The following is a 20,305-nucleotide window of genomic DNA, read 5'->3' on the forward strand; positions in this document are numbered from 1 at the left end:
GGGAGCATCACTGCACAGCCATTTTCAGATCTCTCCAGAGATGTTCAATTGGGTTCAAGTCTGGACTCTGGCTGGGCCACCAAGGACATTCACAGAGTTGTCCCGAAGCCGCTCCTTTGTTATCTTGGCTGTGTGCTTCGGGTCATTGTCCTGTTGGAAGATGAACCTTTGCCCCAGTCTGAGGTCCAGAGCGCTCTGGAGCAGGTTTTCATCAAGGATGTCTCTGTACATTGCTGCATTCATCTTTCCCTCCATCCTGACTAGTCTCCCAGTTCCTGCTGCTGAAAAACATCCCCACAGCATGATGCTGCCACCACCGTGCCTCACCATAGAGATGGTATTGGCCAGGTGATGAGCGGTGCCTGGTTTCCTCCAAACATGACGCTTGGCAGTCAGGCCAAACAGTTCAATCTTTGTTTCATCAGAAGAGAATTTAGTTTCTCATGGTCTGACAGTCCTTCAGGTGCCTTTTGGTAAACTCCAGGTGGGCTGTCATGTGCCTTTTACTGAGGAGTGGCTTCCATCTGGTCACTCTACCATATAGGCCTGCTTGGTGGAGTGCTGCAGAGATGGTTGTCCTTCTGGAAGGTTCTCCTCTCTTCACAGAGCAACGTTGGAGCTCTGTCAGAGTGACCATCAGGTTCTTGGTCACCTCCCTGACTAAGGCCCTTCTCCCCCGATCGCTCAGTTTGGCCGGGCGGCCAACTCTAGGAAGAGTCCTGATGGTTCCAAACTTCTTCCATTTACAGATGATGGGAGGCCACTGTGCTCATTGGGACCTTCAATGCTGCAGACATTTTCTGTACCCTTCCCCAGATATGTGCCTCGATACAATCCTGTCTCGGAGGTCTACAGACAATTCTTTGGACTTCATGTCTTGCTCTGACATGCATCAACTGTGGGACCTTATATAGACAGGTGTGTGCCTTTCCAAATCATGTCCAATCAACTGAATTTACCAGGTGGACTCCAATCAAGTTGTAGAAACATCTCAAGGATGATCAGTGGAAACAGGATGCACCTGAGCTCAATTTTGAGTGTCACGGCAAAGGCTGTGAATACTTATGTGCATGTGATTTTTTTTCACTTTTTATTTTTAATAGATTTGCAAAAATATCAAAAAAGCTTTTTTTTTCACGTTATCATTATCGGGTATTGTGTGTAGAATTTTGAGGAAAAAAATAATGTAATCCATTTTGGAATAAGGCTTTAACATAACAAAATGTGGAAAAAGTGAAGCGCTGTGAATACTTTCCAGATGCGCTGTAAAGGCACAGTCACTGCTGTGGAGAGCTCTCCAATGTAAGGGGATGGGTCTAAATAGGTAGATAAACTGTGGGATGCACTCAGCACTCTCTCAGATGAGTAGGAAACAGCTGTCACTATGGATACCAATAGATGACTGGCTCTCTCAGCCATCAGGGTTTTTTATGTGCTGATTCCCTCTGAATGCAAGTTATCTTCACGGCAGCATGTGTTATGAGTTAGGTGGCATGTTCTGTTTTTATTTGAGGCATGCAAACTGTAAAGACAACATAAACAAATTAAAGAGCAATGAGCAATAAACACCAGAGCACACTTACTGTTGCAGGGTTTATTTGTTTATTTCTCCCCATTCTCTGGTAGCGCTTGATTTGATGAAGGCTACACGTTAATGCACAAACTGAAGTGAAGTTGAAAGACTAGAGGTGTAGAGGCCACGTGAGATTAAACTGTGATCCCCTGCATACAGTAAAACTGATTAATGATGACAATCAAGTGGGCAGAGAATCTTTTTAACAAAAATAAATAGGTTTATTATATGCATTGAAGATTTTCAAAAAGTTGTCTATCAAGATCCAGTAAAATAATAACAGAAAGATATCAGCAATAACTAGGAAGAAAACTCAAGTTATTAGTGTGAAGGCGTCTCACTTGCTCTATTGGCTGCACCTGGAGCTACTGACCAATTATATTTCAGAGCGTTCATCTATCCCATTATTATGTTGCTGGGAAGATTTTCTGGTCTCTGGAGATGTTGTAGAAGAAGAGAACACTTCAAATTTTTAGGAGCAAATAAAAAAAAAAAACATCTGTATATAAATTTGTGCCCACTAAGTAATCTTAATTATACATCCACCCTTTCTGTTTACATTACATTGTTTGTTAGCATCTAATCCAGGTTTTAATATCTGAGTTTACCTAACGTCACAATGTACAACTGTATCTGATTCTGCTTATTAGTAATTGGACCAATTGGACCAATAAAAACGTTTTCTCAGTGCAAAAAGTGCTCAAAGCAACATTTCTTTTGCTTTTCTGCAGAAGCAAATTGATTTTTATGTCTCAGCGCCGGTGATGGCTTTGGCCCGGAGGCGTAAGGAGGAGTTACATTTCCGGGTTGTCTGTGCCGTTCCATTCTCATAAGCATGGTATCTGACGAACACCTTGAGGGACTTAAAATTTGGCACAAACTCATGATGAACTCATTAGATTGTGGGGCTCAAAGGTCACTGTGACTTGACAAAAAACATTTGTGGTCATAACTCAAGAACCTATATCCTAACAACAACATTTCACACAAAATGTTGAAAAGGGTAAAATGATGAAGTGATCACATTATAAACCCAAAAGGTCAAAGGGCAACTTCACTGTGACATCGTAATGTTTTGCAAAAGCACCATAACTGAGAAACAGAAGGGGAGATTGTGACTGCGGTAGCGGAGCGTGGTTTGGCTCAGCTGCAGGAGGGACTGATTGGGGGAGTGGTTCAGGGAACGGTGCCTGGAAGAGGCTTAAGTAGCACAGCTGCAGGGAATCACTGATCATCTCTCTCTCCATATAAAAGCACCTGATAGGACACTGGACGGGGGGAGGGGGGAGTGGGGGACTCCCCTGGGGACACTCCTGGGGACACTAAGCAGCAGGTTGGCTGCGGAAAGGATGTGGGACATGTGCTCAGATGCTGGGCAGGAGAGCACACAGTCATTGGGGTTGTTCGTTCGTGCTGAAAGAACCCACCGTGACGGCAAGATGCATGTCATGTTGACCATATTTCACATCGGGTCAGATACTGAATTGGTGACACTAATCTTTGGTGTCTACCTTCAAACTGTGGTGGTCAAATGGATCTTTTGTGTTGTGACGTTGAAGATGTGTGTTAAGCATCCATGTTTTACAGTTTGTACTTTCTTTGCAGCAACATCCATATTGGGAGCATTGTCTAATCAGTTTTATAGGCCAAGCATGTGAACACACACAAGGACACTGACTCAATTCTTTTGTTTCTCTACCTTTTGTTAAATTCCTTCAAAGTCTCCACTACATATATCATACGAGTCTAGACAAACATGGATGTAAATTGCAGTTTGACTGGTAAGCGGAGGCACACAACCGGGATGTGGTACATCTGGTTAAACCTTTAGACAATGACCAACCTAATCCTGAATCATTACAAATTTGTTATGGCTTAGAATATCCTAAATTGGAGTCCTGCTTCTCACAAGGCATATATTGTGTATATTCTGTTATCCTGTAATGTGAAATGTGTCACAATGGACATCAGTCAGTTCTAAATGTATCTGTGGTGCTGCTATAATCCACTGTAGAATCTGCTCTTCTCAAAATATACAGTAAATACAAACAGCTGAAAAACAGGCTCATTATACTTGAAATGTAAATGTGTCTATAAATAATGTATTGTAACAACATATCGTTTTGTTTTTATTCTTCTTTCCATCCAGAATGTACAATCTGTCGATAGATCCTTACTACATGTCTGAGGAAGGTGAAGAGAGCCCGTTTATCTGCTCAGCCGGCCGTGAGAACGGGATGCTGCGCTGCCACGACGTGCCACCCAACAGTGAGGGCGGGGCCGAGTGCTCATTGGCCGCCCCCCACCAAAGTTCAGCTCTGATTGGATCATCCCCTGCCGTGGGTGGGGCCAGCGTTAATGGCTGTGTTAACTGGAACCAGTACTACAACATCTGCCGCCCCGGGGACTTCAACCCTCACAAGGGAGCTGTCAACTTTGACAACATTGGTTACGCCTGGATAGCCATATTCCAGGTAAGAAGTTGGCCGTTTAGAAACTAACACTTGTATTGTTATTATTGTTTACTAGATTTGGTTGGGGGATTTAGTTTTCAGTTTTGTATTTTGCTAAGTGGTAACTCATAATTGTTTACAACAACACACTAGTTTGACCAACCTGAACAGTTCAGCCATCTCATGCAGTTGTGAAAAACTTTAGGTAGTTCACTTCCACTTTACACTCTCTGGACAGCTGTGGATTTAGCAAATCCAACATGTGAATGCATGAAAATACGTTTCATAGTTTTTGACGACCACTTTAGATTTTGAGTGAGTTTCTCAGAAGTAAAACTACCCAACTATCCAAGCTAGTTAAAATGCTATTTTTATTTTCAAAAATAACAGATTTTTTTTTTTAAGTCATCCTTGACCTGAAAGCCCCATCCTCTCAGTATGTAGTAGTTTTTTGCTGATAGATCTGTCTGATGTGTCTAATGGCCTTTGACTTGCACAACATGACATTCTCAAAGACTCTTACCTTCAGATTACTCTGAACTGCACAAAAACACACACTAAGACAAACTGGCGTAGGCTACTGATCCCTGTTAGATACCCACAACTTCCCTGTTTGTGTGTGTGTGTGTGTGTGTGTGTGTGTGTGTGTGTGTGTGTGTGTGTGTGTGTGTGTGTGTGTGTGTGTGTGTGTGTGTGTGTGTTTGGTCTCAGCTCAGTTAGAGGCTTTAAAGAGTAGATATTATAGATTTGTTTTCCTTCAAGTAAACAGCACTTTGAGTCTTAGCCAAAATAAATGTAGCTAGGCGTGTGTGTGTGTGTGTGTGTGTGTGTGTGTGTGAGTGTCTTAGTGTTTGTTAAGTCTCACCGTGTGACCACAAACCTCATTAGATTCAAAGGCCTTTTTGAACCTGTTATAACTGTCAGTGTGAAAGAGATTGATGCAAATGATATTTGAAAATGTTTCTGGCATTTATTACCAATTTGTAGTGGTGTAACATGACACGCAGAAGTTCACACGGTCAAAACATCTGTACAAAATATTTTATCCCTTTTATTCAATTTACAGAGTATGTCTTGACGGTTGGTTGTAAACAGATGAGAAGGAAAGAAAAGTGATGGGGGAAAGAGTAAAGAAATTGAGGGAGAGAGACAGAAAGCATGTTGAAAAGAGCTGTGTTGAATTTGAAATGAGGTGCCTGCCTTGTTATCCCTTTGTACAGCTGTATTCCCTTCAGTATCTGTAAATATAAAGAATATGAATTATACATTTCAGCATAGGGTTAGGAAAACATTTTAGCCCATGGCTTCAAATTGAGTTATTTCTGGGTTACCTTGGGAATATTGCACAGTACAACGAGCTGTTAACACACCACATTGGTTACCCACCTCGTCCAACCTTGTTGCTAAATTGTGTCCTGACTAGGGTAGGGCGACCCCATACACCACATCGTCCCTTGTGGAGTCCCTTGCTGGTTCTAGGCGCATCCTCAGTTTTAGTAATTGGAAATATATTTAGCTGAAAAACAAACAAAGGCAGTCTAATGTGGTCAGGTTTACATAACAGGAGAATTTCTGCTTCAAACCCAGAAAAAAAGGTAGTTTGCAACATTTTGAAGGAAGGATTTGGATCTTCTTTCTTTTTTTTTTACTGGAGTGGTAACGACGGATTTTATAAGAGGATGTAGGGCTGCACAATTAATCGTGTTAAAATTGCGATATCGTTTCATGCCACGCAGGGGCTTGCACAGCTACAAAGAAAACTACCAGACATTGTCATTTAGTAAAAACAATGTTTCATCAGGTTCATCAATAATGACAAATTGCACTGATAAAACCATTTGATTCCTGTCAAACATGGCTTTGAAGTGTCATTATTGAGTAATATGGGGTGAATGCCTTTTTCAGCAGGGCTGACTGTAGCTGCATCGTCTGTTGTGTGACCTTAGGTTATTATAAATTGTGTGAAATTCACACTGTCGAGACAAAACGGATCAAAATATGAGGAACATTTCTCAAGGTGAATCTAATTCCTGAAGACAGAACTTGGCATAACATGTTAAATATCTTCCTGTTTTTTTTTTTTTTTTTTCTGTTTTAAGTATTCTTATTTTATACGGAATCGTACTGCTCTGGGAGGCTGTACTGACATTCAAACCCAGCCCTGATTGGTGGTTTGAAAACCTGTTAAAGGGATGACCTCTGTCAACGCAGTGACAAAAAAGCAGAGCTGAGTGTGAAGGAATGATAACGGGTGACAATGAGAGTGGAAAAAGAAAGAAAGGTGAAAAAAAATGACATGTAAAAAGGTGGAGAGGAGAGATAAAGGACTTGAGGAGAAAGGGCATCTTGAGGTAATCAGGCCAATGTTCCTGTCTAACTAAAGGTTAATAAATATGACCCTGAACACACACAGGCACGTTTCCGCCCAAACTGTCCATACGGGTTCAAGAACAATGTGTTGGTTACATCATTGGTCACCAGTGACAGCTGAGAGCACGCTCTCTGCTTCACATGCGAGCCATTAGCATGAATCGCAGCAGTGGATACTTTGCTGGCTCTGTCTGATTTTGGAGATGAGCCAGTAGCAGATAATGGGTTTGGCCCGGGTCAATGAGTGACTTGTTCAGGTTATTACCTCTGTGTCTTCTGTTGAATAAAACAATGTCAGCTGAGAATCGTCTCTTTTCTGCACGTACTTATGACTTTTACAAAATGACGAAACACACCATCCAGATTTAAAGTCACAGAGGTGATGATCCATAATGAACTGTATTTGCTTCTTTTTTAATAAAGAAGATATGTTTTTTTATTTTTATTGTTGATGTACACAATTTGAATTCTTGATTAACTGTATAAATTAGGCACAACAGTGAAATGTTACTTGTAAGACCTGGTTGTAAACTACCCTTCCTGGCCTGGCTTGATGTTTTTTGGATTTAGTATATGTTTAGTATTTAGTAATATACGTGTACTCTGTCTGTTTCTGTAGGATAAAACTGCACTGTGATGATAGTGAACAGGTGTATTCTCAGAAATGACAGTCCTTGGGTCTTTGGCTAATCTTGTTTGAGGAGAGTATTGCAGAAGAGAGCGGATTAGTCGCCTGTGTGTGTGTGTGTGTGTGTGTGTGTGTGTGTGTGTGTGTGTGTGTGTGTGTGTGTGTGTGTGTGTGTGTGTGTGTGTGTGTGTGTGTGTGTGTGTGTGTGTGTGTGTGTGTCATGCTATTGTTTTGTGTGCTCTGGCACTTTATGCCGTAATGTTCTGTGCCAGCTGAGGTGTAAATGTTGAGGTGTGAGTGTATTGCCGGCTTGGCTGAGCTGAGCCACCGCTTTCAAGTCTCAACATCTCAACTCCTCATTAGCATAGTGGCTACGTGAAATAGCTGCATCAGTCCCCTGACACACACACACACACACACACACACACACACACACACACACACACACACACACACACACACACACACACACACACACACACACACACACACACACACACACACACACACACACACACACACGATTGTAGAGACATCACAGAATTTCTTCAAAGCGATGCCCATTAAAAACAGAACTGGAAATGTTCTGCGTCTGTTTGCTGTATGTTGTGTCTTGGACTGTGTGTCTAGTTCACACAGTGTGTGTGTGTGTGTGCCCAGTTTTGTGTACATGTGTGGGTGTGTTTGTCATATGTTTTTGAAGAAAACGTAATGGGAAGAGCTATAAGGGAATGTTTTTCTATTTTGCTGTTCATGAAAAGTAAAAGGTTTCTTCTTTCTCTGTCCGTGTGTCTTTTTGTCCCCACCACCAGGTCATCACACTGGAAGGATGGGTCGATATCATGTACTATGTCATGGATGCACACTCCTTCTACAATTTTATATATTTTATACTGCTCATTATTGTAAGTACCACCTTTTTTTTTGTTTACCTTACAACCTTAACTAATATCTGAATGTGTGGCCAGAAGCAAGTGACAAAAAATGATAAAAAAACCCCAACTAAAGTAAACCTTAATATCCAACCAACATATCTGACCCAGATACAGTACATGGTACATGGATTAACATGGTCCTGTTTTTACCTCACCCAGCCAAATGAAGCTGAATTTGTCACTGTAACTCTGATTTTCTTCAGTTTTCATAAAGAAATGTGTATTTTTCGATGGGGAAACAGCTATCTGTAAATTATTGCTGTCCCCGAGTGGACTTAGTCGACTGAGAACAAGTCGAGTCAGGTTTCCTCCAACCAGTGACTCTGAATATGAAATAAATGTGGTCATTTTGTTTAAATCTACTACTCACTTCTTCAGCATCACACACAGTGTCACATATGTGCTCTGATTTAATTATCAAAAGCATATACAATAATAACCCACTTGATTAAAACCAGACAGAATGATGACAGATTCTCTCCGAAATTCACACGTCTTTAATCGTGCCCCTGTTTAATCGTGCTCCTCATTTTAAAGCCCTTCACAGTCGAAAATATTGTGGTTTGAATGCTCCAACAAATATGTATATGTATAATGTGTTGCCGAAAGGATATTTTTGTGTACTTGCATTTTACCCAGAATAACCTCTCTAAAGTTAACTGCTAAACTCTGCCCGGAGCGAGACTCCGTTCTGTTGAACCTCGTAGACTTCTTATCGTGTATCATTTCACTCTTGCCATGCTATTGTGGGGGATTTCAAAGATCCCAGCTTAGGCTATATTTTACAATGCCGTATGAGCTCCCTGCCCGCCTGTCGTTTGAAGTAAAAGTGCTTATTATGCATTTGAAAGGAGAGAGGGAGAAAGGAAATCAGAGGGGAGAGACGATGGGATGAGAGCAGGAAGGCCCGACAAGAGGGACTGAAAGCAAAACAAAGTGAATCTTATGGAAAGTGGGAGACACAGAAATTGAAATAAATGGGAATGTCAGAGAAAAGAATTTAAAAAAACTGATGGACGAAGTGCGCATCTAATTTCCTGTCTGTCTTTCAGTAGCAGACAGAATTACATGTTAAATACACATTTGAAGAAAGTCTTGACATATAATGTGTTTCTTAATTTACTGCTTCATTGGAGCGTAATTGATATTTTGCAATAGCTAAGTTAAATGCAAAGTCAGTTTTGCCATCCCATCGTCGACAGGCTGCACCTTAATATATAAGCTGTACAATGACAGAATGTTTTACTACACTTTTTAAGGAGAGAAAAAGTCAACAGTGAGTTGCTCCTTGAAATGAAATATTGATGAAGTAGGCTCAGTGTTGATTCTATATTCTAACAGCAAGGTGACAGACTTCTTCCCACTAAATCAGCCTGTTTATATAGTAGGTCTGCAGGTTGACATAATATAACTGCTTCTACTGTATTTCATTACAAAACTGCTCTGCTGTATTATTATTTTTTTTATCACTTTATGAGGCTTCCTCTCTAACTACTCTCAAACTTACCAACCAGGTGGGCTCTTTCTTCATGATCAACTTGTGCCTCGTGGTCATCGCCACCCAGTTCTCTGAGACAAAGCAAAGGGAGAACGCCCTGATGAGGGAGCAGCGTGCTCGCTACATGTCCAATGACTCCACGCTCGCCAGCTACAGCGAACCAGGCTCATGCTATGAGGAGATGCTACGCTACATTAGTCACCTCTACCGCAAGCTAACTCGCAGGCTGCAGAGGATATACTCTGGATGGCACAGGTACAATACTGACTGTCTGCTTTTCCATGGCATTGTTCTTTTAATGTTTGGGAGTGTCGACTCAAATACAGGGAAGATCAAATTAAGGGTGTACCCACACTCAGCGATCTGTGCACAAACACATTTCACCCCCAACATTCAGCTTGTTTGACCAGTGTGATTGCTCCGTATTATGCACACACCTGCTTGAAGAGGTGGGCTTGGGCACAGTCACATCTGCTCTGATTGCTGCCATCAACTTCACCATTTACCAAGCATCTCTTTCTATTTGAATGGTACACTTTTCAGTTCATTCTGTTCAATAATTTGGTTACTAACAGTTATGTTTCTCACCTCGGTCAGAAAGTAAAGCTACAATTCCTCAACATCAGTTTCCTGTGTAAAAAATATTGCACATGCAGTACGTGCATTCCATAATGGATAAATATATAAGGCAGGTTAGAGGGTCGTGTGTCATCACACCCAAAATGACTTCAAACAAGTCAAAAAGTCTGCACAGTGAACTCCACTGTTCTTTCCAGAAGCACTTTTCTTCGAAACAAAAAGTCGCATCGTGATGCATCAGCGTGCTCGTCCTGAAACGTTAAGCCAATCCTGCTTGGGCACGGTACAAGGCAACCAGACCTAGTGTTTACTGACTTCACAGTCAACACATAGTGCCCCTGTATCTATTTGAATATCTTTTGATGTTTAGTTTTGAACATTTAAGGATTTACAGAGCTTTAGTAATCATGTGTTTCAAAGATTTACATTGTTCTTGGATGTAAAATTGTAGAAAACCACATCAGTAGAGACATATTCAGATTCAAACACACATAAACAGAATAAATATTACAAATTTGAATTCATGTGTAAGAGATACCTCTTATTTCCATGTCCACTTATCATTCATGTCTCTTGTCCTCTGAACAGTAAACGCCGTAAAAAGGTGAATCCTAATGGCGGTGGGGGAGGCAGTAACGGTGGTGGTAATGGACACGGCCACGGCTCCAGCAGGGGCTGCGGAGGCTCAGGCCCGGGTAACGCACTGTGGTTGAGGCCAATCCATAACCTCCTGCAGCACCATCAGCACCAGCACTGTCGTTTAAGCAACGGCGGGCAGCACACCGTTAGCGTGGTAACTGCAGAGCACATGGAAGGACGCATCGGAGGAGGGGAGGAGATGGAGATGAAGTCGCTTCCTGTCCGGAGAGGAAGCTCGATCGGGAATAGCAGTGATAACCCGTCTGTCGTCGCCCAGGGCATGGGGTCGTTACTCGGGAGACTGAATGGCGGGATGAACTATCCTACTATACTGCCATCCTTTGTGTGCAGCTACAGCAGTAAGACGCCGCCCCCCCACTCAAAGCAATGCGGGCCCAGTCCGGAGCAGCATCCACCCAACCACCCGGCCTCTGAACACACAGAGACACTGAACAAGCTTTACCAGCTGATGGGACAGCACAGTAAGGAAACACACACTGCACACAGACACACACATGAGAAATGGATCAATGGGTTGTAGATCGCAGAAGAACATGGATGTAGACTCGGTCATACCACGTGCAGGTTTCTGAAAGGAGTCTGAAGTTTGGGTTTACTGCTCATCATCATTTTCCTGTTCATACAATCATAATTTACTCGACTGAGATGAGCCTGACTTAGTTTAAGGAAGCTGAGGGGTGTACTACGAAGCAAGTTCAACATACCCAGGCTTTCTTTGTCTGAGCTGGCTCAACAAAGTGGAAACTCGCAGTCAGAGATAATCGGTACTACAACGGTGGTTCTCAACTTTCTCTGTTAACTCAAGCTTTCTGCTTTACGCTCTGAGCACGTTCACATAACAGAGGACGTGTTTGCAGCGTCTGACCAATCACAAACATCAACAAGTGTACTGACAGCAGATCGACATATTTTACAAATAAGGAGCAAATTATAATTTCCAAAAAAAGTTAAACACATAATCCAGATTAAAAGCAGCACCGCTGCAGCTCCTGAATGATGAAAGGATGTGCGGTAAAAACAAAAAAAATGCAAAAAATGTGTGGCCTAAGTTCAAAGGGTTATAATATTACTTTACCATAAAAGGCACAGGAAGATTTGACTCTAATTACATGTGCATATTTAATTAAATTAATGTATTCTTAGATGTATTCTCATGACATGTATGAACGTTTTAATCATATTCTTTGACCTGCAGCCCCGGAGGTGTCAAACGGACTGAGGAGCAAATAAGAAATAAATATAAATACATAATTCAAAGTGGTAGGTAGGTTTACTGTCATATAAGTACAACAAGTGCAATACTTTTGTCCTTCAGTCACTCTGTGTTGTAGGATGATCTCAGTATTAAAACAATGAAATGAATCTATATCTCATAAAAATCACCGGGGAAAGACAGAGGTTTGTCGGTTTTGGAACACTCTGCCCCCCTCAGAGGACTGTCTCACTCCTCAGAGGACTGTCTCACTCCACAGAGGACTGCCTCACTCCACAGAGGACTGTCTCACTCAACACACCGGGTTCCACGGGATCTTCAATGATTGGTGATGCCATTTTTCAGAGAGGACTGATTGGTCAGTAAGCGATACTTTAGTATGTTTGGATCCGATATCTCGAACACAACCTGCTCCAGACTAGGTTAAGTTTGCAGCATCAGTTACCATGGTCATCTAACGAAGTTAAAAGAGAGCCACCTTTGTGACACTGCCAAACCCTGCTTTAGTCTCAACATACCTCGCGAACCCACTAATCTCGCTTTCTAATAAACCACCTTCACAAAGCCACATATCAAGCAAAGAACACAACAACAAAACATTTTTAAAGTAATTTTTATCCTTTTATCTGAGTAGAACAATACTTTTTTTTTTATTTATTTTTTTACTATGTTTTATGTCTCACTGTCCTTTAATCCTCCTTCACGTTCGGCTCCTCATGCTTAAATTTCCATCGGGCTACATTATGTAGTTTTGCCATAAGACTCACTTTCATCTCCTGTTTTCATCTTCATTCCTGATTCTTTCTTTTAGCAAGTACCTGTGTCCTCTTCCCGAGCTTCACCGGAGGTAGCCTGTGTCTATGTCTGCTGTTTGTCTGTATGTATGTATGTGGGTGTGTGGGTGTGTCTCAAGCAGCACTTAAGAGTCCTGACAGGAAATCCATGTCTCTAGTGTTACAGTCTTCAGTGCAGAGAGGTGGATAAAGGGGTAGGATTGAATGAATCAGGGAGTGGCAGAGGGTGGAAAAGTAGGCTGGTGTAAAGTAACGCAAACAAAAACCCAGGTATGTAATGGTATTCTGAAAAATGTGGAGGATCGAAGAAGAAAATAAAGAGTTCAAAAGAGAGGCATGGAGTATGAAAGATTTCAAATCCAGAGAGGGAGGCAAAGAGAGAAAAATGAAAGAGAAAAAATGAGGGTTAGCTCGGTGATGGGATGAGGCAGAGAGAGAAAAGGACAGAGAACAGACAGGAGACAATATGGTGCTGCATTGGTTATGAAAGTAGTATAGGCTTGTCTGCTGTGTCCTCATGGGGTGAGGCTGCCAACAGCTACACACACACTGTATTGACACACACACATGATCACATGCTGCTGGTTGCTGACACTCCAAACATAATTAAGTGCACAGGAATTTGTTTCATGCTGAAGTGTTACTATGTGACACGTGATGAATTCATGAAAGACGGTGATGAGAAAGAGGCCTGGAATAGAATAAGAACACCAGGAGTGTTTTCAGTAGTCAATACACATCTGATCTCCACGCAATCAATCTGAATCCTTTGGAGAGTGAGTATAACACTTGATCGCTAAAGATTACACAACCAGTCGGTTTAAATGACGTTTCTGGATCTTTTCTAGATGTTTGCTTTCTGCTTTCGTCAGATGACTCAATCTCTGCTAATCCTTATAATGCAATGGGATTAGAGTTGGAATCTTGTTTTTGCTTGAATAGACTCTTTATGTGTTCATGGAAATATTTTTCAAATCTGCAGCTCTTAAATCTAATTTTAGTTGAACAGTAATGTAATATTAGATAATGAAATATAAGGTAATGTGGTGAGGAGTTTGAGCAAGCGTTTTGCCAAACAAATATTTTGTCCCCTGAAGGAATTCACTAATAGAATTAGTAAGAATGGAAACAGCCTGTCAAGAATTGGAGTCAAAACAAGACAAGGACATGTACTGGTTACAGCGATATTTAAGAGGTTATAAAAGACAATGAAATATGTCAACGCTCACGACCTTTCTTTATAGCTCGAGGTATTAGACGGTGTTGTAAACAACTTTATTTGCTGTTGAAGCTGCTTTTGAAGAGCTGATGTTTCCAGAAGTCAATCCTGGTTTCTGTTAGTTTTCAGCTGTGCTTTTCAGTTCCTCTTTCCTGATTTTTAAAAGGCTTTAGTCAAAGAACAGAGAGTGAGAGGAGGCAGCCTGGATCTCGAACTGTGGACGAGGTATCAGGAATCACTGCGGAAACTTGTGTGTACCGCTCTTTACTGAAAAAGGACATCTCTTCAGTCCTGCATACGCTATGTTCTTCCAGCCGTGTCATAAGCTCTACCTCTGTCACTCCGGTCTAAAAATGTTGATGCACTCATTTTTATTCACTTTAAACTGTCCCACAATCAGGAATAAAAAAAAAAAAATACTTCCTTCTTCTCAACATCTTGCTTTAAATTAACATTTGCTCTATTATATTATTTATAATTTATATTTTCATGAAAAGACACAATAATTAAACATCAAGCAAAGATAATGCAGTACAGGATGATGTGCTTTTGCTGTAAAAAAGGGAATTAGGACCTAACTGATGCTGACTTTGTAATGTGTTGGTCAGCCATTAGCTGTTTTCTAATTTTATGGTCAGACATTGGCTGTAATGAAACTTTATGGTTAGGCGGTATCAAAGGGGGTTAGTGTTAATTCTGGAAAAGGCACTTTGTCTCTCTTTATGCTGATTATTTGGCTACAGTTAAAGTGCAAGCGTTCATTTTATAACAGCTATCAGTGACAAAAGAGAAAATGTTTGGGCCATGTTTGATTTTCTCACAAGAACTCTCTTACTGTTTCACAAAGAAAACATAAAATCAGGTTTGTCAATCAGCTATAGTCGGTGCTACTCAATGACTTTTAGTTGTGTCTGTTGAGTGCACAAGATAACTTTTTTACAACAAAACAAGGAATGTCTAACAAACTTGCCTTCAGTCTTATTTAGTTAAAAAGGGTTAGTAGAATTAACTATAGAGCTATATTTAGCATTTGCAATAATAAAGCTGTTAACCATTTTTTGGGGGGATAATTTGTCATTTAATAGATTGATTTGCATGTATAATATTGAATATATTATATAAACGACATATGTCACAGTTTCACCACATGTAGCTCGACTCAGTATGCACATGTTATGAAACCAGCAGGATAATAACAAATAGAATTTGGAGGGACAATTAACTGGATCCACACGAAGCCAAAGGGACAACAACGGCCCCTCTGCTATGTCTGACCATCCCCCCTCTCTTTGACCCCTCAGGCCGCCAGAGGCTGCTGTACCAGCTGGCAGGCGTGGTGCCCAGCCCTCTGCTCCTGGAGCTGCTCAGCTGCCCTCTGTGTGCCCGCAGCCTGGAGACCTTGGAGCTGGAACTGGGAGACCTGGAGGGAGGCAAGGGAGAGGCGGACGGACTACACGACTTCCCACAGGTCAGAGTGGGTGCTGATCAAATAAAAAAAAGAAAGAATATTCTAAATGATTGAAATTACATTATTCTTAAAACAATTGCATTTGCTAGGCCCAACACTTGATCCAAAATACTATTATTTAGCTGTTTTCAAAGATGATTTTGTATATTGTCTATAACTACAGACATATTGTATCCAAAACCTTTTCTTCCAGGGAGTGGACATCAGAGGAGTCAGAAGTCAGAGCAGGCGGCGCGGGGTTGTGGAGTACAAAAATGGAGCTGTTTGGGCCTGGAGAAACTTCAGGGAGAAACTGAAGAGGATTGTGGAGAGTAAATACTTTAATCGAGGGATCATGATTGCCATCCTGGTCAATACTCTCAGCATGGGGATAGAGTACCACAAGCAGGTAAGATGCACACAAGAGGGTGTCTGTCTGCTCCAGTTTTTCTGTAAATTAGGGCTGATGAGACTGGAACAGTTTAAATCAGTGGATTATAGAGGTCTTTGGGTGACCATAAAGAAGCAGTTAATGAGAACTGTTGGCAGTTGTGAGTAAGAATGTAATTTGGTTGTCTGAGAGTCTGTAAATGAGAGTGGAGAAGAAGGCAGGTGGACAGAGGTAAGGAGACATAAAATACATATCATACATGTCACACACTCCCAGCTTATGTTTCGAATTTAGCCTCTGTGGACGACATTTGGAAAGTTTTGCTCTAATGATACCGCGCCCCCTTCCCTTCCTCCAGTGTCACACACTCTAACAAATTTGTGTGATTGCACAGATGCATTCGTCTGCTGAGGTTTTACACCCAAAGTAAGCATATCACATATGCACACACACGCACAGACCCTTTTCATTTTCTATCAGGCGATCGAATGGATGAAAACCCAAAGAAAAGATTCATGCACATGCACACAGTCTGTTCCCTTCCTCCCTCTCCTCTAATTCTCTCTCCAGGGGTTGTTTGTGTGTGTGTGTGTGTGTGTGTGTGTGTGTGTGTGTGTGTGTGTGTGTGTGTGTGTGTGTGTGTGTGTGTGTGTGTGTGTGTGTGTGTGTGTGTGTGTGTGTGTGTGTCTTTGTGGTGTAAACATAAGGAGCTACTGGGAGAGCTATGGCCTTTTTAGGGCAATACCACACACACACACAGACACACACATAGACGCACACACAAGCGCACACATAGACTGAAGTGTTTCTCCTCCCCTTCATACTCTTCAGCCCCCATAGGTGACATCTAGCTAAACTCTATGAGACTGTGAGTGTGTGTGAAGAGGTGTATGGATGTAGGAGGCGTAGTGTAGACTGTGTGTGTGTGTGTGTGCGTGCGTGCGTGCGTGCGTGCGTGCGTGCGTGTGTGTGTGTGTGTGTGTGTGAGTGTGTGGTGTGTGTGTGTGTGTGTGAGTGTGTGGTGTGACCGGAAGAGATGCAGAGGAAGATGGTCGGTGCTTGTATGGTTGTGTTCAGACTGATTCTGGATTGGAGATAAATTGCTGTCATCAAATCTGAGTGAAAGTGAAAACCATAATTTATGTAAACTGATTTGAACTTAAGTGTCTGGACCTTCAGTTCAGATACTCAAAACTGTCTTTAACTTCACATGTCTCATGACTAATTGACATTATAGAGTGAAGTTAGTTTGCCTTGACTGCAGCATTAAAGCTTGACATGTAAGTAGTTTAACAGTGAAGAATCCAACTCACAAATAAACCCATTCACGGTATAGCTCTTATATTTCAGAAACAAACAAACACATTTTTATTATTTTCAAACTTAAAGAAATTGCTACAGAAATAAAATAGAAGTACCAAAAATAGTAATATTTACACTACCGTAAATAACAAAAACATTAACAAAACAGATATTAAGTGCAAGATAGATGAATGACTGAATAAATACAATTGCTAAATGAAGAAGGAATAGAAGAAAAAAAAAACATAACTTAACATAATAAGATTGCTATACTAACAACAAATAATATTTTCATGCAGGCTTAATAGAAGCTGTTTTTTTAAGTTTGTGTATTAAAAGCTTACACAATAACACAAACAATGTAGACTAAAGACGAGGTGCTGCAAGTTTTGCAAAATTAAACAGGTCACTTTTTGAACTCTGTTAACTCTCAAACATTTTTGAGTGTGTGCTAAATATACAGTATGTCAGAGAAACCGTTAGGGTTGATGTTTGCTTGTTTGACTTGTGATAGGTTTACGATTAAATAATACAAAATAAACATAAGTATGGATATAGTAGAAGTATACATATGACTCCAATTTGAGTTAAATGCTCATTATGTTTATGTTGTGTGGATCCTGTCCATAATTAACATGAAGCGTTGGCTCCTAATCTAAAATATACCATAGATGCTGAATGCTGTATGATTTGGTCCAAATAAGTGCATTTTTCAGGATTGTTTTTATCTATGTCAGTTCCCTGCTTAAAATTGAAGGTTTTCATGTGTCCTGTTTTTTGGCAGAGAGGCTGTGTTTGCGTGTGTGGGTGTGCAAATCTCCACCTCTGTTGTGTTTTTGCCCTCATATTTATAAGGGCAAGGTCATGTTCAGAGCTGTATCCAGAAGTCTCAACACTAAAATGTCTCCTTATGGGCACTGACACTGTTTTTAATTGTGATTAATCGCCACATCTATCAAATGTAATGATGGCGGTAGAAAACCAAATCCTATGCATTACTTCTGAATACTCATTTGGGACCATAGCAGATCGCATAAACTATATTGACATATAGTTCAGGGCTTCTGATTATTTTGAAACCACTCAGTTACTAATGACTGTAATATAAAATGAAGTGCATTGTGGGATGAGGCTGACAACTCAAGGGCACCTTGTTAGGATTTATTGATGTAGGGAAGAGTGTTTCTTTTCCTTTTCCCTATCCAATCATGTTTAACTGGCCTCAGTACTTTAAAACCTGCTTCCTGTTTTTCACCTTCTTGTGCTCAACATTGCTGTTAATGAGAGCAGGAAGCAGTTTTGCTGAGTTAGTTTTGCATCAGACAAAAGCAGAGAAAACACTCAAATATTGATGCATCATTATCAAACTGAGTCCACGCCAGCCGTTGAGTTTTTATGCACTTCAAACGTTCAACTCTACACTTTGTTCCCTGAAGCTACTTTGTATCGTTTTAATCTGCCGTGTCAACTGTACTTTTCTCTCCATTTTTCATTGGAGTGTTAAATTGAATGTAAAGATGAATTTGTAATCCCAGCACGCATAAAAACAGCCATCCACAGAAAACTCTGGTACAGAGACAGTGGGTCAGAGAGGTGATGAAAAGGCCATTTAGTCCATTGTTAAATAGTAATGTATGTGCGTCGAGTATTATGTGCTCTTAAGAGCTTTTGTATGTGCTTGGCTAGCCAATGAAAGACTATTTTGGACAAACAGTCCATGACGGTCACTCTCTTGTCCATCCAGCTCTTATTTTGAAAAAAAAAAAAAAAACGGCATTGTTTTCCTTTTTCCAAAAGTTGTACATGAGTCCCCTGACATTATTTCAGAATGCTTTTATTTTTGCACAAGCAGATCTGCTTTGGTTTTCAAGCTTCATGACTGTCCCAATTAACTCAAACGCTCATCAGCCAAAAATAGTACAAGAGCTGGTCTGTGCTTTAGATTACACAAGCCTGCTCTGCACTACAGGTACACTCCACGTTCATCCAGTCAGCTCTTATTGACAGTATGGTTATACCAGCTTTAGCAGGAAACATCTCAACTACTGTCATACCAGTTTTATATACATGGTCAGTGGACTGGCATGATCTACCCAGACATACATCAGCACAGTTATGTATCCGACGAGTTCTGTTTCAGAGAGTCCAACCGATTGTCTTCTTACTGTAATGTGTGTGTGTGTGTGTGTGTGTGTGTGTGTGCGTGTGTGTGTGTGTGTGTGTGTGTGTGTGTGTGTGTGTGTGTGTGTGTGTGTGTGTGTGTGTGTGTGTGTGTGTGTGTGTGTGTGTGTGTGTGTGTGTGCATTTGTTTGAACAATCAGTATAATGTTGGACCGTTTATATATACGGTCAATCATAACTTCATGTATTTGCTCAGCAAATAATGAAATCTCCATCAGAGTCCCAGAGATGCATAACACTTTGTTCTTAATCAGTTCCCAATGTAGTGGATCTTAAACGTGTGCAATGTACAAAATGGACCCAAATACTATGCTTGAGTCAGTATACATAGCTTTTCAGTATGAAACATTTGCCCTTCTGGTCTTAAAAGGTGTCTCTAAGAAGTTTGTGGTTTTCCTGCCCACAGCAGGCTCTGTGTGTGTCTGTGTTTGGAGGGAAGGGAGGTGAGGAGTGCTTTGTGGTATGGCGCCCTCTATCTGTGATTATGATCGTAATCATTTAGTGGCCTAACGACTGCAAAAGTTGTGATTTTAATCACAGTGTTCAGTTACATTCTTGTTTGTAATGCTTTTGGATTTTGCTGGCTGAGGGAATCATCATAAATATCATATTAGATCATAATTTCTATTCCGGACAATTTCAAGAGGGTTCAGACTTTTCACGTCATATACTTGGGAATAATTGTGAATGAAAAATGCTCTCTTCCGGCCTTCAACTTGTTTGATATGCACAATATGTTCTATGATTGACAACAACAGTAAACACAATACCAAAGGTGTACGTTTCTGCAGGATGCGAATAGAACAGAATAACCCAGTGTGAAGGTGAATCTGGCTCTGTGATAGCGGGATGGTGTCCATCAATCATGTCACGATGTTTATGAGTCAAGAATATGGTCTGCCTGTGTTTATATGCCACGGGCCAGGATGTAAAATGTGTTTTGAGCCTGTTGCTTCTTGATCCCCACATTAAAAGAGTTGCAATTTGTTTTAATGAGTCTTCCCTGTGTGAAATGTGAAGGAAATTCTGGAGCACAGGCTAAAAGGCTTTACAAACTGTGAG

At 41.0% G+C, this 20,305-nt stretch overlaps 1 protein-coding gene across 3 annotated transcripts in view; it reads left to right on the forward strand.

Moving 5' to 3' along the window:
* The window catches only part of cacna1ha (calcium channel, voltage-dependent, T type, alpha 1H subunit a), a 65,634-nt gene that overhangs the window by 13,577 nt on the left and 31,752 nt on the right, over positions 1-20,305 (forward strand). For all 3 annotated transcript variants that reach the window (XM_069709997.1, XM_069709998.1, XM_069709999.1), the window contains exons 5-10: positions 3,723-4,047; positions 7,837-7,929; positions 9,474-9,712; positions 10,625-11,157; positions 15,224-15,390; positions 15,584-15,778. In XM_069709997.1, the coding sequence (XP_069566098.1) occupies positions 3,723-4,047; positions 7,837-7,929; positions 9,474-9,712; positions 10,625-11,157; positions 15,224-15,390; positions 15,584-15,778 (1,552 nt within the window). The remainder of the gene's footprint in view (positions 1-3,722; positions 4,048-7,836; positions 7,930-9,473; positions 9,713-10,624; positions 11,158-15,223; positions 15,391-15,583; positions 15,779-20,305) is intronic.

Source organism: Brachyistius frenatus, unplaced genomic scaffold (assembly GCF_029030835.1).
Source record: "Brachyistius frenatus isolate BFR_SWC_R1_liver_20210118 unplaced genomic scaffold, ASM2903083v1 Contig_88, whole genome shotgun sequence".
Lineage (NCBI taxonomy): Eukaryota > Metazoa > Chordata > Actinopteri > Embiotocidae > Brachyistius > Brachyistius frenatus.